The 13,667-nt window shown below is 37.6% G+C and overlaps 2 protein-coding genes across 2 annotated transcripts in view; both read left to right on the top strand.

Moving 5' to 3' along the window:
- Nucleotides 1–209: 209 nt before the first annotated feature.
- LOC129719012 (protein THEM6-like) lies at nucleotides 210–1,370 on the top strand. Its single transcript, XM_055670319.1, has 3 exons — nucleotides 210–380; nucleotides 456–677; nucleotides 735–1,370. The coding sequence occupies exons 2-3, from the start codon at nucleotides 548–550 to the stop codon at nucleotides 1,178–1,180; spliced, it is 576 nt and encodes a 191-aa protein (XP_055526294.1). The 5' UTR covers nucleotides 210–380; nucleotides 456–547; the 3' UTR covers nucleotides 1,181–1,370.
- A 36-nt stretch (nucleotides 1,371–1,406) lies between these two features.
- The window catches only part of LOC129719011 (protein THEM6), a 32,199-nt gene continuing 19,938 nt past the window's right edge, over nucleotides 1,407–13,667 (top strand). Inside the window, exon 1 of the mRNA XM_055670318.1 lies at nucleotides 1,407–1,737. The gene's annotated coding sequence lies outside the window, so the exon portion shown is untranslated. The remainder of the gene's footprint in view (nucleotides 1,738–13,667) is intronic.

Raw genomic sequence — 13,667 nt, 5'->3', positions numbered from 1 at the left:
AAAAATCGTAAACATGACAGAATCTAATGAAAAACATTTTTCTTCAAAATTTATGATTTATTTGCAGTTGAGTATCAATAAATCACATGTATAGTATCTGTGGTGAGCACGTTATCACCCATGTGTGTCTATGAATCAACATACGTGTTGAAATATATCACTTCTCAGTACGCTACTACGTATTGGTAGACATAGACAGAGTGGTGTGACTAAAGCTTAGTATCAATAGCAGCATTTCAGTAATGTATAGTAGTATTCGAGTAGTGTATCTTTTACCACTTTGTCGCGTATGTCACCTCAGATTGACTTGTATAACAACTTAGTTTCTGCTATGAGAATGTTAATCAAACCAAACGGATTGGGTATAGATACTAGCAGAGTTAAGTCCTGCATCATCAAATGTTTATCAAAATTATAAAATTTCCTTTTTAACATCAATAAAAATATACTTACAGATATGAATACTCTATTGAAGGTCTAGTGATATTTAGCAGTGAGTTGCTGAATACTTGGCGACAGCAAAACGGTGATTTTCGACGGTGATAAAATGTGGTGGATCGTTGTACTGCTCTATGTGGCATTCGATTTGAATTACTTCATTCGAACGCTATGCACAATAGGGTCGATAGCGTTGTCCAGAAGAAATCTTAAACTCACAGAAACCATTACGACCTACGGTGAGTGATTTATCCATATTCTGGATAAAAAAATTTACGAATCAATACCATTGCCAGGCATCTGTACTACCCAAGACATCGATATATTCCTAAATCACATGAACAACGTCCGTTTCCTGCGAGAACTAGACTTTGCTCGCTACCAATGGTACGGTCGATGTCGGTTCTGGACAAATTTTAATGCTGCCGGTGGGTCAGTAATGCAAGGCGCAACGATGATACGTTACCGTAAAATGATTTCGCTACTGCAGCCTTTCCGGGTGGAAACACGTCTAGTCTGGTGGGACGAAAAGAGTCTCTATTTCGAGCACAAGTTCATTACACTGCTAGACGGATTTATTCGCGCAATTGCCTTTTCGAAGCAGGTAGCAGCGAAAGTCAACTTAAACGATTTCATGGGTCGATTCGAGGAATGCCTGAATAAGCCACCCCAACCGGATGAAATCCGTCACTGGTTAGCAGCGAATGAGGTGTCTAGTCTACAAATACGCAAAGATAGGTAAAAGGGGACGTAATAAACGCAAATTTTAACAGTTGTACCATTTTTAGGGAGATTAAGAACAATAGCAGTGCAAATGTAAATAATGGGTTTTGTAGGGTTTTATAATAATTTTTTACGTTAGTCGTAAACCAATGTTTAACAATTGTTTCATAGTACCTGATGATACGACGTGCAGGTTTTGATCAGTTTGCATTCGAGCTATAAATTTCTTTGCACTATCTTCATGTCAGTCTTTGAAACTCCTGAATGTTTACTATGATCAAACCATGCTGAAATTAGGTTCAAGTGAATAGTGTATTGGTAAAGGTGATCGTCACACGTGCACCCGACAATGTGAGTAAATATGCACGGATAGCAGAAATGCCGGACCGGCAAGAAACGTAATCGAAGATATACCACAAAATCAAACTACAGGTTTCAGTCGTGAAGCACTCTTGAACTTGAACGTATAGTTATATGTACGGCGTCTGAGGGTTAGCGGAACGTAGAAGCGAGCACGACGTGTAATACAATATTATCACGTAGTGAAACTCAACATTTAGCTATTCTACAGTCAGGGTTAGTATACAATCATTTCATATGAACATAACAAACATTTTGCGTATTGATTTGAAAATTGAGATGAAAAGTGTGTCTGTGAAAAGTGAAAGTTAGTTTCTTTTATGCATAACTGTTCCTGCTTCCGCGTTGGTTGTATTATAACAGTGATCGTATATACGTGAAAGAAATAAGGTTGACAAAAACATCGACATTCAAAACATTGTTTTTGACATTTTGACCCATTTTATGCAAATGTAGGTACATGTAAGCTAACCAGTTGGATAGTGAAGTTTAAGAAGCCGAAGCTTACTCTTGAATGCCGCTGCGCCAAGTTTGTCCCTCTTGAATTGAAGAGGCATGGTCAGTTACTCTTCATTATCTAACGCTTGAGCAGTCAAAAATACTATTAGAAAAATCACTCGAGCAACAAAATAACTTACTTTGCTTTCTATTTCGTCACTAGCAGCACAAATTTTGTGTGATACCATTCAAGAGTACAGAAATAATACTATGCACCTATTTCCGATAATATTCACCGATAAATATATTTTTACTTGAACATTTTTGTAAATTCCTGGTTAATAGAGAAACAACTTGATCGGTTTGCCAGAACAATGTTGTTTTGATTCCAATTAGGGCCTCAAACAATCCTAAACTTATCAGATGTTGATTGCTCGTGCCTGCCCTTACATATTGAATTTGTTTGAAAACTAGTACGGGAGATCACCTTTTTAACGCCTTTCTTTCTAGAGAGTTCAATAATGCTTCAATGCCTAGTGTTTTAATGCACTACGCAACGTTAAAGTAATCTTCTAGCTGCTTAAATCATCACAACATTACCAGTGCACAGTGTTTTATTTGGCTGATTTTGTGCTCCAAGTTAATATCATCCTCATATTTGATATACTGTATTTGTAACAGTTCATATGGTTGATCAACTTAGAAGTAATATTTATATTGCTTATATCAAAAGGATATGAATATTTTTCTATGGAAAGTTTACCAAAAATATAGTATTCAATATAACTTTTTTCCAAGATTTTCTACATATTTCATATGTTTTACACACTTTTTAGCCATACCGAAATACATATACTTCCTGAGCATTTTACGTCGATATAGTTTAGAATAAAAATGTTATTTAACCATTACTGGGTTTTCAAGAGTTAATTGAACTTTGAACTCCGCATTAGTATGCAAGAACTTAACTGCAGTGGCGTAGCGTGACCGAGTGACACCCGAGACAAGAAAAGTTGGGTGTCATCCCGGCTCCCCTGGGTGTCGCCCCCCACCAGGTTGCACCGAAATTATCTTGTTATCAAAAATTGTGAGAGTTAGCACGCGAGCAAAATGAAACTTTGCACACGTATTTGGCTTAGCAAACTGAGCATTTTTCACAGATAGAGAGATTTTTTACACCCATGAGTTGCATTCTAAAAGGGCGTATGTCTTTTGGCATAGGTTTTATTCGAAGCATTGTAGTCCAGAAACCGTTGGTTGTATAGAAAAACTGTCTGAGAAGGAGTTGTAGGGAATTTAAAATGCAGCATATAAAAATTATACACTGTACAAAAAAAATTTTTTGACAAAAAAAAATTGAAAATAAACATTAAATTTCGATTTCAAAAATAAAATGTTGAATTTATTTTTATTTTTTGAAGTAGAATACTTCTCTCAGGAAGTTCGGCTACATAGGGATGTGAAATGAAAATCTTAACCCGAAAAAAGTGAAAAATATGTCCAATTTCAAATGCTAATAAATCGGTTAGCATTCGATGGATTTCCTTCGTTCTTGCAGCAATAGATTGGAAAATCTTCTAAGATTCTTCCAAAAATAAGATAATTGTAATTTTATTATTCACACTATTGTACTATTGAAAATAGTCAAGCCTTGTCAAAACGAAAAATTCGACCTCTGATTGGTCGTTACATGCTTGCTTCCCAAGCACGGTCGACAGGATCATATACCTTGCAATTGAAAACATGCTATTTGGCCTATATAAGAGCCTGTTTCAGCCGGAGCCGCTCATAATAGTTCTAGACAGCGACAACAGCAGTCGTCCTTCCTTAGCAGCAGCACTAGCCCTGTGGTTGGTCACCACGTCTCAGGAGCAGCGCGGTTTTTCTCAGCGTGTGTCGCCAGACAGCCATTATTCCCCCCGTGTTGGGGCAGCATGAAGATTGCCATCAGGAAATCCAATTTTGGAAATCGAAATGCCTTTTTGAAGGCAAATAAACAAGTCATTGAAAGTTAATAATTTTTGTCAACGCAAGCAAGCATTCTGTGTTGCATCCTAGCAATTTAAATTTGTCGCACCCGTCTAATTTACTGAATGTGAAATAGCTTCCACAGTGCATGTTGTCCGTGTATCTTAATTCCCCCAATGTTAGGGCATCTCAAAGGCTGTAATTAGCAACCGATTTTGAACCGCAAAATGCTTTTTTCAAGGGAAATAAAAAAATAATTGAAAGTTAATAATTTTCTGGCATCAACCCAAGCAGACATTCTGTGCGGGATGCAATCAAATTCTGTTGTAGTTGTCTAATTTTCACTTTATTTAGTAAACCCCCCACTGTTGGGGTAGCGCAAAGGCTGCGTTCAGCATAACCGACTTTGAATAATAAACTGCCCTGTTAGAACGCATTCACAAAAACAGTTAGTTCGACTATGCAGAGCTTATATGAAGTCGATTCAATCAATCAGCAGTAACAGAATTTCGTCGTCTCCCAGCTGCCAAGTTGCAACATGATGCAACACGCAACAGCGAGCAAACGAAATCGCTTGATGTTACAAAACGCAATAAGATACGGGTTAAAACCGTTGCGTGTGTGAGAGCACCATCGGTGTTTATTCGCTGGATACAAAAATCAAATGCGAATTGTGGAATAATTCGTCTAAAGAACATAAGGAAATGGTAAACCTGAACTGAAAGGCGTGGCTTATTACGTAGCACCCTTCGGCTACAAAAGAGTGTTTTTGGTAAAATCAGCTACATTAATTTGTCGGAAGGTAAGCTGGCTGGACCGTCCACAACGTTGACAGCAGTAGCAGCAGATATCAGCACTCAGCAGTAACAGACAATAGCAGTGGGTTGCGCCTGTGGCTGCCTTCAAATTAAACAAATCACTTGCCCTGTGGTTGGTCACCACGTCTCAGGCCTCTGCCAGGCTGAACGCCAACGCGAGCATTCGGGCGAGATTTTTGCCGTACATCAACCGGCACTTCCTCTAATGGAAAAGTTGGATCATTTTGTTCAGAAGAATATTACTGTCGGTAATATTACAGAGATGCGATTGCATTATATCCGATATGGAATTGAACAATTGTTCTTTTAAGGACAAATAAAACACCTAATTTGAAGAGGTAATAGCTTTGGGTACCAGTAGCAGTATGGTAACAGCCTCAGCGGTAGGTGCAGCCGGTACTTCCCTAAGGTCGATGTTATAAGGAAGTAAATGGAAGCGGCACGGCGAAACAGTTCAGGTGTGCTTAGACGCGCGTCATTTTTCGTTGTTGATATTCCCCACATGAAACGACGTGCTTTCGGTAGATGTATTTGCCAACACTCACTCCAGTAAAGCTGTGTCTAATTTTCAATGTGAAAACACCATTCTATTGTGTTGGCCGTGCGCATTAGATCTCTGCCAGGCTTAACGCGATAAGCGGCGCGAATCGATTCGCCCGACCGTAGGTTAATGTACAGCCGTAAGTAGAGCTGTGTAAAAGTATTCTACTTCAACCTTGCGGTCGTGGCTTTGCACACAACCCTCCTGTGATTTTTTAAATAAACTTGACGTTAAAATGCAGCTTTTGAAAAAATGTCCAGGATGGAGAAATGAAAAATATTTATATTAATTTTTTTATAAAACGCGGGAGATACGTACCTCGTAAAAAAAAACCGCGTTAATTCAAAAATCCGCGTAGAAAAAACACGTTTTTTTTAAAATCCGTGTAAAGTAGTCCAGCAAGAAGGGCTTTAGAAAAAAACCGAGACGCTCTAGAACCAGTATTTAAAATTGTCCTCTTTGACGGTCATTCCGGATCTTTCGGTGGGCGGAGAGTATTTTTTGGACTAAGTCTTTTACTAGATAAACACTTAAACGTTTCTGGTTCCAACCCACGTTAATTCGAAAATTCGTGAAAATTTTTTTGAATTAGCGCGGTATCGCGTAAAAAAACCGCGTTAATTCAAAAATCCGCGTAAAAAACCGCGTTAATTCAAAAATACGCGTAAAAAAACATCGTAAAAAAACCGCGTATAAAAAAACCGCGTAAAAAAACCTGATGTACAGGTTTTTTTAATTTGTCCTTGGTTCTCTAGCAAAAACCATACGTTCATTGAAATGCTTGATCAAAAATATACAATTCATTCTTTGACAACAAGACGATTGGGCGAACGGTTCTCAAGAAAAGAGTTCCGAGAAATCACACACTATAACATCTTCACCATCTTTCGAATTGTTTTTTGCTTCTTTCATGTAAATCGACTGTTGAGTTTTTATGTGATCGTGGGTTATCAACTTTTCCAACTTTTCACAAAAATAAGATACAAATTCATCAATTGGTTTCAGAAGTGTCTCTATATTACATCGATCTATTGCAATCAACTGTTCGAAAGGTATTTCTCTCACACAACGTTCCTCAAGTTCTTTGAAAAAACTGTTTTCAAAATCTGAATGGCTTGGGCAATGTTCACATTTGCGGAGATAACAACATTTGGATCGCGTAGTTGAGCTACATAATAGTTGTTCAAAGTAAATTTTAGAATCATTTCAGAATGAATATTTCTTTAGACTGTGTATCATCAATTCAGTATTCTCGTGATCAGTGCAAACACAAATATTGTAAGATCCTGAGCTTCCAAGTAATTTACAATGCTTAGGTTTCAAAGCTCTAAAAGAAGTCAACCCAATATCAGTTTTGCTGATGTCTTTAAAATAAACGTAAGCCTCACAAATTGAATTCATTGAGAGTCGCTTTTGCACATCATGCTGTCGTTTACCATCTTTTCTCACTGAAACGTAGTCCCTTTGCCCTGGCATGGCTCTACTGACCTGGTCACTGCCATAAAACTGTAATACCTCATTTTTTACTTCCAGGGGCAATCCATGTACAAGCCTCACGTCACTATCCCCTGATATGCGCCGAGCCTATTTCACAATAGGGGTCTTCACATCGAGCTCGTATACGAATACCGAGCCGTAAACTGCGTATCTTTCATTACTCGTCAATGGAGGTGAGTATTTTTACGGCTGGGTATTTGTTTACGAGCTCGACATGAATCCCCCTAATGTATTCCGTTGTTTCAAACTTTTCTGTTACCGTTTGTTGGTTCCAAGATTTCGGTAGAACCGAAAGTATTCTTACTTTATCTTCCCTCGAGCATTCGGGCGCAGTAAATTTTTCTTTTAACTGCAAAATCATCTTGTCGAAGTCTCTCGCTTTACGTTTCAATAAATCCAGGTCAGCATCAAAATCGAAAAGGTTTTTCTTATACCGTCAGTAATGTTCAGATACTTTTTTTAGGATATTTTTTCGAAAATAATCAATTGATTCAGATTAAGCTATGCCAGTGATATCGGTGAAACGTTGATTCCAGCTAGGCCTTTGTTGAATAACTCAATATTCTGTGTTCTGGAGTATTCTTTTTGAATGCTTTCTTGAGAATACGATAATACGATTGATGGTATCTCCGCCAATTCGTATACAGATGCAGATGGTTGCAACTCCGTCGGTAGAATGTTTCTTCCACATCCTGATATTGATGGTTCCATGAATGAATTGTGTGGATGCTCTTCGAGATCAAATTCATCTTTCACTTCGATACAATATAATCTACACGAATCACAAATCGATAAAGACGTGTTAAAATGAGCTTGACAGTTCAATATTTTTGATTTTGCAATAAAGTTTTCGTTTAATTTGCGTAAGCTTGATGAGCACCGATGATCAGGAAAGGGTTTACAGCACTTGGGTTTGGTGTATTCCATTTTCACTTTATTCATCTTCTCAAAATGCAAACTGTTACTAACACTTCTAAAGAAGTGCAATCGTATTCATATACGAAAACAGATATTGTAGGATATTGGTGGCGTACTTTACAGACAGTTATTACTAGTAAACAACTACTAGTCTTTTCTGGAGAACCACGGACAAATTAAGAAAAACGTGTATTTTCCGAGTGACACCCGAGACAAGAAAAGTTGGGTGTCATCCCGGCTCCCCTGGGTGTCGCCCCCCACCAGGTTGCACCGAAATTATCTTGTTATCAAAAATTGTGAGAGTTAGCACGCGAGCAAAATGAAACTTTGCACACGTATTTGGCTTAGCAAACTGAGCATTTTTCACAGATAGAGAGATTTTTTACACCCATGAGTTGCATTCTAAAAGGGCGTATGTCTTTTGGCATAGGTTTTATTCGAAGCATTGTAGTCCAGAAACCGTTGGTTGTATAGAAAAACTGTCTGAGAAGGAGTTGTAGGGAATTTAAAATGCAGCATATAAAAATTATACACTGTACAAAAAAAATTTTTTGACAAAAAAAAATTGAAAATAAACATTAAATTTCGATTTCAAAAATAAAATGTTGAATTTATTTTTATTTTTTGAAGTAGAATACTTCTCTCAGGAAGTTCGGCTACATAGGGATGTGAAATGAAAATCTTAACCCGAAAAAAGTGAAAAATATGTCCAATTTCAAATGCTAATAAATCGGTTAGCATTCGATGGATTTCCTTCGTTCTTGCAGCAATAGATTGGAAAATCTTCTAAGATTCTTCCAAAAATAAGATAATTGTAATTTTATTATTCACACTATTGTACTATTGAAAATAGTCAAGCCTTGTCAAAACGAAAAATTCGACCTCTGATTGGTCGTTACATGCTTGCTTCCCAAGCACGGTCGACAGGATCATATACCTTGCAATTGAAAACATGCTATTTGGCCTATATAAGAGCCTGTTTCAGCCGGAGCCGCTCATAATAGTTCTAGACAGCGACAACAGCAGTCGTCCTTCCTTAGCAGCAGCACTAGCCCTGTGGTTGGTCACCACGTCTCAGGAGCAGCGCGGTTTTTCTCAGCGTGTGTCGCCAGACAGCCATTATTCCCCCCGTGTTGGGGCAGCATGAAGATTGCCATCAGGAAATCCAATTTTGGAAATCGAAATGCCTTTTTGAAGGCAAATAAACAAGTCATTGAAAGTTAATAATTTTTGTCAACGCAAGCAAGCATTCTGTGTTGCATCCTAGCAATTTAAATTTGTCGCACCCGTCTAATTTACTGAATGTGAAATAGCTTCCACAGTGCATGTTGTCCGTGTATCTTAATTCCCCCAATGTTAGGGCATCTCAAAGGCTGTAATTAGCAACCGATTTTGAACCGCAAAATGCTTTTTTCAAGGGAAATAAAAAAATAATTGAAAGTTAATAATTTTCTGGCATCAACCCAAGCAGACATTCTGTGCGGGATGCAATCAAATTCTGTTGTAGTTGTCTAATTTTCACTTTATTTAGTAAACCCCCCACTGTTGGGGTAGCGCAAAGGCTGCGTTCAGCATAACCGACTTTGAATAATAAACTGCCCTGTTAGAACGCATTCACAAAAACAGTTAGTTCGACTATGCAGAGCTTATATGAAGTCGATTCAATCAATCAGCAGTAACAGAATTTCGTCGTCTCCCAGCTGCCAAGTTGCAACATGATGCAACACGCAACAGCGAGCAAACGAAATCGCTTGATGTTACAAAACGCAATAAGATACGGGTTAAAACCGTTGCGTGTGTGAGAGCACCATCGGTGTTTATTCGCTGGATACAAAAATCAAATGCGAATTGTGGAATAATTCGTCTAAAGAACATAAGGAAATGGTAAACCTGAACTGAAAGGCGTGGCTTATTACGTAGCACCCTTCGGCTACAAAAGAGTGTTTTTGGTAAAATCAGCTACATTAATTTGTCGGAAGGTAAGCTGGCTGGACCGTCCACAACGTTGACAGCAGTAGCAGCAGATATCAGCACTCAGCAGTAACAGACAATAGCAGTGGGTTGCGCCTGTGGCTGCCTTCAAATTAAACAAATCACTTGCCCTGTGGTTGGTCACCACGTCTCAGGCCTCTGCCAGGCTGAACGCCAACGCGAGCATTCGGGCGAGATTTTTGCCGTACATCAACCGGCACTTCCTCTAATGGAAAAGTTGGATCATTTTGTTCAGAAGAATATTACTGTCGGTAATATTACAGAGATGCGATTGCATTATATCCGATATGGAATTGAACAATTGTTCTTTTAAGGACAAATAAAACACCTAATTTGAAGAGGTAATAGCTTTGGGTACCAGTAGCAGTATGGTAACAGCCTCAGCGGTAGGTGCAGCCGGTACTTCCCTAAGGTCGATGTTATAAGGAAGTAAATGGAAGCGGCACGGCGAAACAGTTCAGGTGTGCTTAGACGCGCGTCATTTTTCGTTGTTGATATTCCCCACATGAAACGACGTGCTTTCGGTAGATGTATTTGCCAACACTCACTCCAGTAAAGCTGTGTCTAATTTTCAATGTGAAAACACCATTCTATTGTGTTGGCCGTGCGCATTAGATCTCTGCCAGGCTTAACGCGATAAGCGGCGCGAATCGATTCGCCCGACCGTAGGTTAATGTACAGCCGTAAGTAGAGCTGTGTAAAAGTATTCTACTTCAACCTTGCGGTCGTGGCTTTGCACACAACCCTCCTGTGATTTTTTAAATAAACTTGACGTTAAAATGCAGCTTTTGAAAAAATGTCCAGGATGGAGAAATGAAAAATATTTATATTAATTTTTTTATAAAACGCGGGAGATACGTACCTCGTAAAAAAAAACCGCGTTAATTCAAAAATCCGCGTAGAAAAAACACGTTTTTTTTAAAATCCGTGTAAAGTAGTCCAGCAAGAAGGGCTTTAGAAAAAAACCGAGACGCTCTAGAACCAGTATTTAAAATTGTCCTCTTTGACGGTCATTCCGGATCTTTCGGTGGGCGGAGAGTATTTTTTGGACTAAGTCTTTTACTAGATAAACACTTAAACGTTTCTGGTTCCAACCCACGTTAATTCGAAAATTCGTGAAAATTTTTTTGAATTAGCGTGGTATCGCGTAAAAAAACCGCGTTAATTCAAAAATCCGCGTAAAAAACCGCGTTAATTCAAAAATACGCGTAAAAAAACATCGTAAAAAAACCGCGTATAAAAAAACCGCGTAAAAAAACCTGATGTACAGGTTTTTTTAATTTGTCCTTGGTTCTCTAGCAAAAACCATACGTTCATTGAAATGCTTGATCAAAAATATACAATTCATTCTTTGACAACAAGACGATTGGGCGAACGGTTCTCAAGAAAAGAGTTCCGAGAAATCACACACTATAACATCTTCACCATCTTTCGAATTGTTTTTTGCTTCTTTCATGTAAATCGACTGTTGAGTTTTTATGTGATCGTGGGTTATCAACTTTTCCAACTTTTCACAAAAATAAGATACAAATTCATCAATTGGTTTCAGAAGTGTCTCTATATTACATCGATCTATTGCAATCAACTGTTCGAAAGGTATTTCTCTCACACAACGTTCCTCAAGTTCTTTGAAAAAACTGTTTTCAAAATCTGAATGGCTTGGGCAATGTTCACATTTGCGGAGATAACAACATTTGGATCGCGTAGTTGAGCTACATAATAGTTGTTCAAAGTAAATTTTAGAATCATTTCAGAATGAATATTTCTTTAGACTGTGTATCATCAATTCAGTATTCTCGTGATCAGTGCAAACACAAATATTGTAAGATCCTGAGCTTCCAAGTAATTTACAATGCTTAGGTTTCAAAGCTCTAAAAGAAGTCAACCCAATATCAGTTTTGCTGATGTCTTTAAAATAAACGTAAGCCTCACAAATTGAATTCATTGAGAGTCGCTTTTGCACATCATGCTGTCGTTTACCATCTTTTCTCACTGAAACGTAGTCCCTTTGCCCTGGCATGGCTCTACTGACCTGGTCACTGCCATAAAACTGTAATACCTCATTTTTTACTTCCAGGGGCAATCCATGTACAAGCCTCACGTCACTATCCCCTGATATGCGCCGAGCCTATTTCACAATAGGGGTCTTCACATCGAGCTCGTATACGAATACCGAGCCGTAAACTGCGTATCTTTCATTACTCGTCAATGGAGGTGAGTATTTTTACGGCTGGGTATTTGTTTACGAGCTCGACATGAATCCCCCTAATGTATTCCGTTGTTTCAAACTTTTCTGTTACCGTTTGTTGGTTCCAAGATTTCGGTAGAACCGAAAGTATTCTTACTTTATCTTCCCTCGAGCATTCGGGCGCAGTAAATTTTTCTTTTAACTGCAAAATCATCTTGTCGAAGTCTCTCGCTTTACGTTTCAATAAATCCAGGTCAGCATCAAAATCGAAAAGGTTTTTCTTATACCGTCAGTAATGTTCAGATACTTTTTTTAGGATATTTTTTCGAAAATAATCAATTGATTCAGATTAAGCTATGCCAGTGATATCGGTGAAACGTTGATTCCAGCTAGGCCTTTGTTGAATAACTCAATATTCTGTGTTCTGGAGTATTCTTTTTGAATGCTTTCTTGAGAATACGATAATACGATTGATGGTATCTCCGCCAATTCGTATACAGATGCAGATGGTTGCAACTCCGTCGGTAGAATGTTTCTTCCACATCCTGATATTGATGGTTCCATGAATGAATTGTGTGGATGCTCTTCGAGATCAAATTCATCTTTCACTTCGATACAATATAATCTACACGAATCACAAATCGATAAAGACGTGTTAAAATGAGCTTGACAGTTCAATATTTTTGATTTTGCAATAAAGTTTTCGTTTAATTTGCGTAAGCTTGATGAGCACCGATGATCAGGAAAGGGTTTACAGCACTTGGGTTTGGTGTATTCCATTTTCACTTTATTCATCTTCTCAAAATGCAAACTGTTACTAACACTTCTAAAGAAGTGCAATCGTATTCATATACGAAAACAGATATTGTAGGATATTGGTGGCGTACTTTACAGACAGTTATTACTAGTAAACAACTACTAGTCTTTTCTGGAGAACCACGGACAAATTAAGAAAAACGTGTATTTTCCTAAATTTTAATAATTTTTCGAGCTTGAATTCAAAATAACACGAAAACCGATGCCTTTAGAATGTTAACTACCAAGAGCTTTTTGATTCAAAAAGACTCTCTGCATCTTTTAAAATCATCAGAATATAACTATTTTAAAAAATGTTTGAATTAGAATTTTCATAAAAAAATTAATTTACCATAAAAAAAATATTTTTCATTTCTCCATCCTGGACTTTTTTTAAAAGTTGCGTTTCAACGACAAGTATAAACTATAAAAAAAACAAAAAAAAATTCAACTCTTTTTTTTAAATTGAAATTTAATGTTTATTTTTAATTTCTTTTGGTCAAAAAATTTTTGTCTTGTACTGCGTATAATTTTTTTATGATGCATTTTTATTTCCCTACAACTCATTCTCAGACAGTTTTTCTATACAACCAACGGTTTCTGGACTTCAATGCTTCGAATAAAACCTATGCCAAAAGACATACGCCATTTTATAATATAAAAAAATGGGTGTAAAAAATCTCTCCATCTGTGGAAAATATTCAATTTGCTGAGCCAAATACATGTGCAAAGTTTATTTCAAATCAAAAATGGTCGATATTCGACCATCGGTCATTTGGCGCGATTTGTCTCACGCTCGTTTTCAATTGCACTAAATCTACTCATTTTTTACAATTTAGTTGAAACTATACTATAGGGGCAAATTTATATAATTTTCGAGGGTTTGACCACGACCTCCACCTTATCGATAATTAATCTCACGGATGTCACCTTTTTGAAGGTGACACGTATAAATTTTTTCAATGGGTGTCATCCCCTAGAGGGTGACACC

The sequence above is a fragment of the Wyeomyia smithii genome, chromosome 1 (genome assembly GCF_029784165.1).
Source record: "Wyeomyia smithii strain HCP4-BCI-WySm-NY-G18 chromosome 1, ASM2978416v1, whole genome shotgun sequence".
NCBI classification, from domain to species: domain Eukaryota; kingdom Metazoa; phylum Arthropoda; class Insecta; order Diptera; family Culicidae; genus Wyeomyia; species Wyeomyia smithii.
The sequence above is the reverse complement of the archived record's forward strand: the minus strand, read 5'-3'. Positions and strand labels throughout refer to the sequence as shown.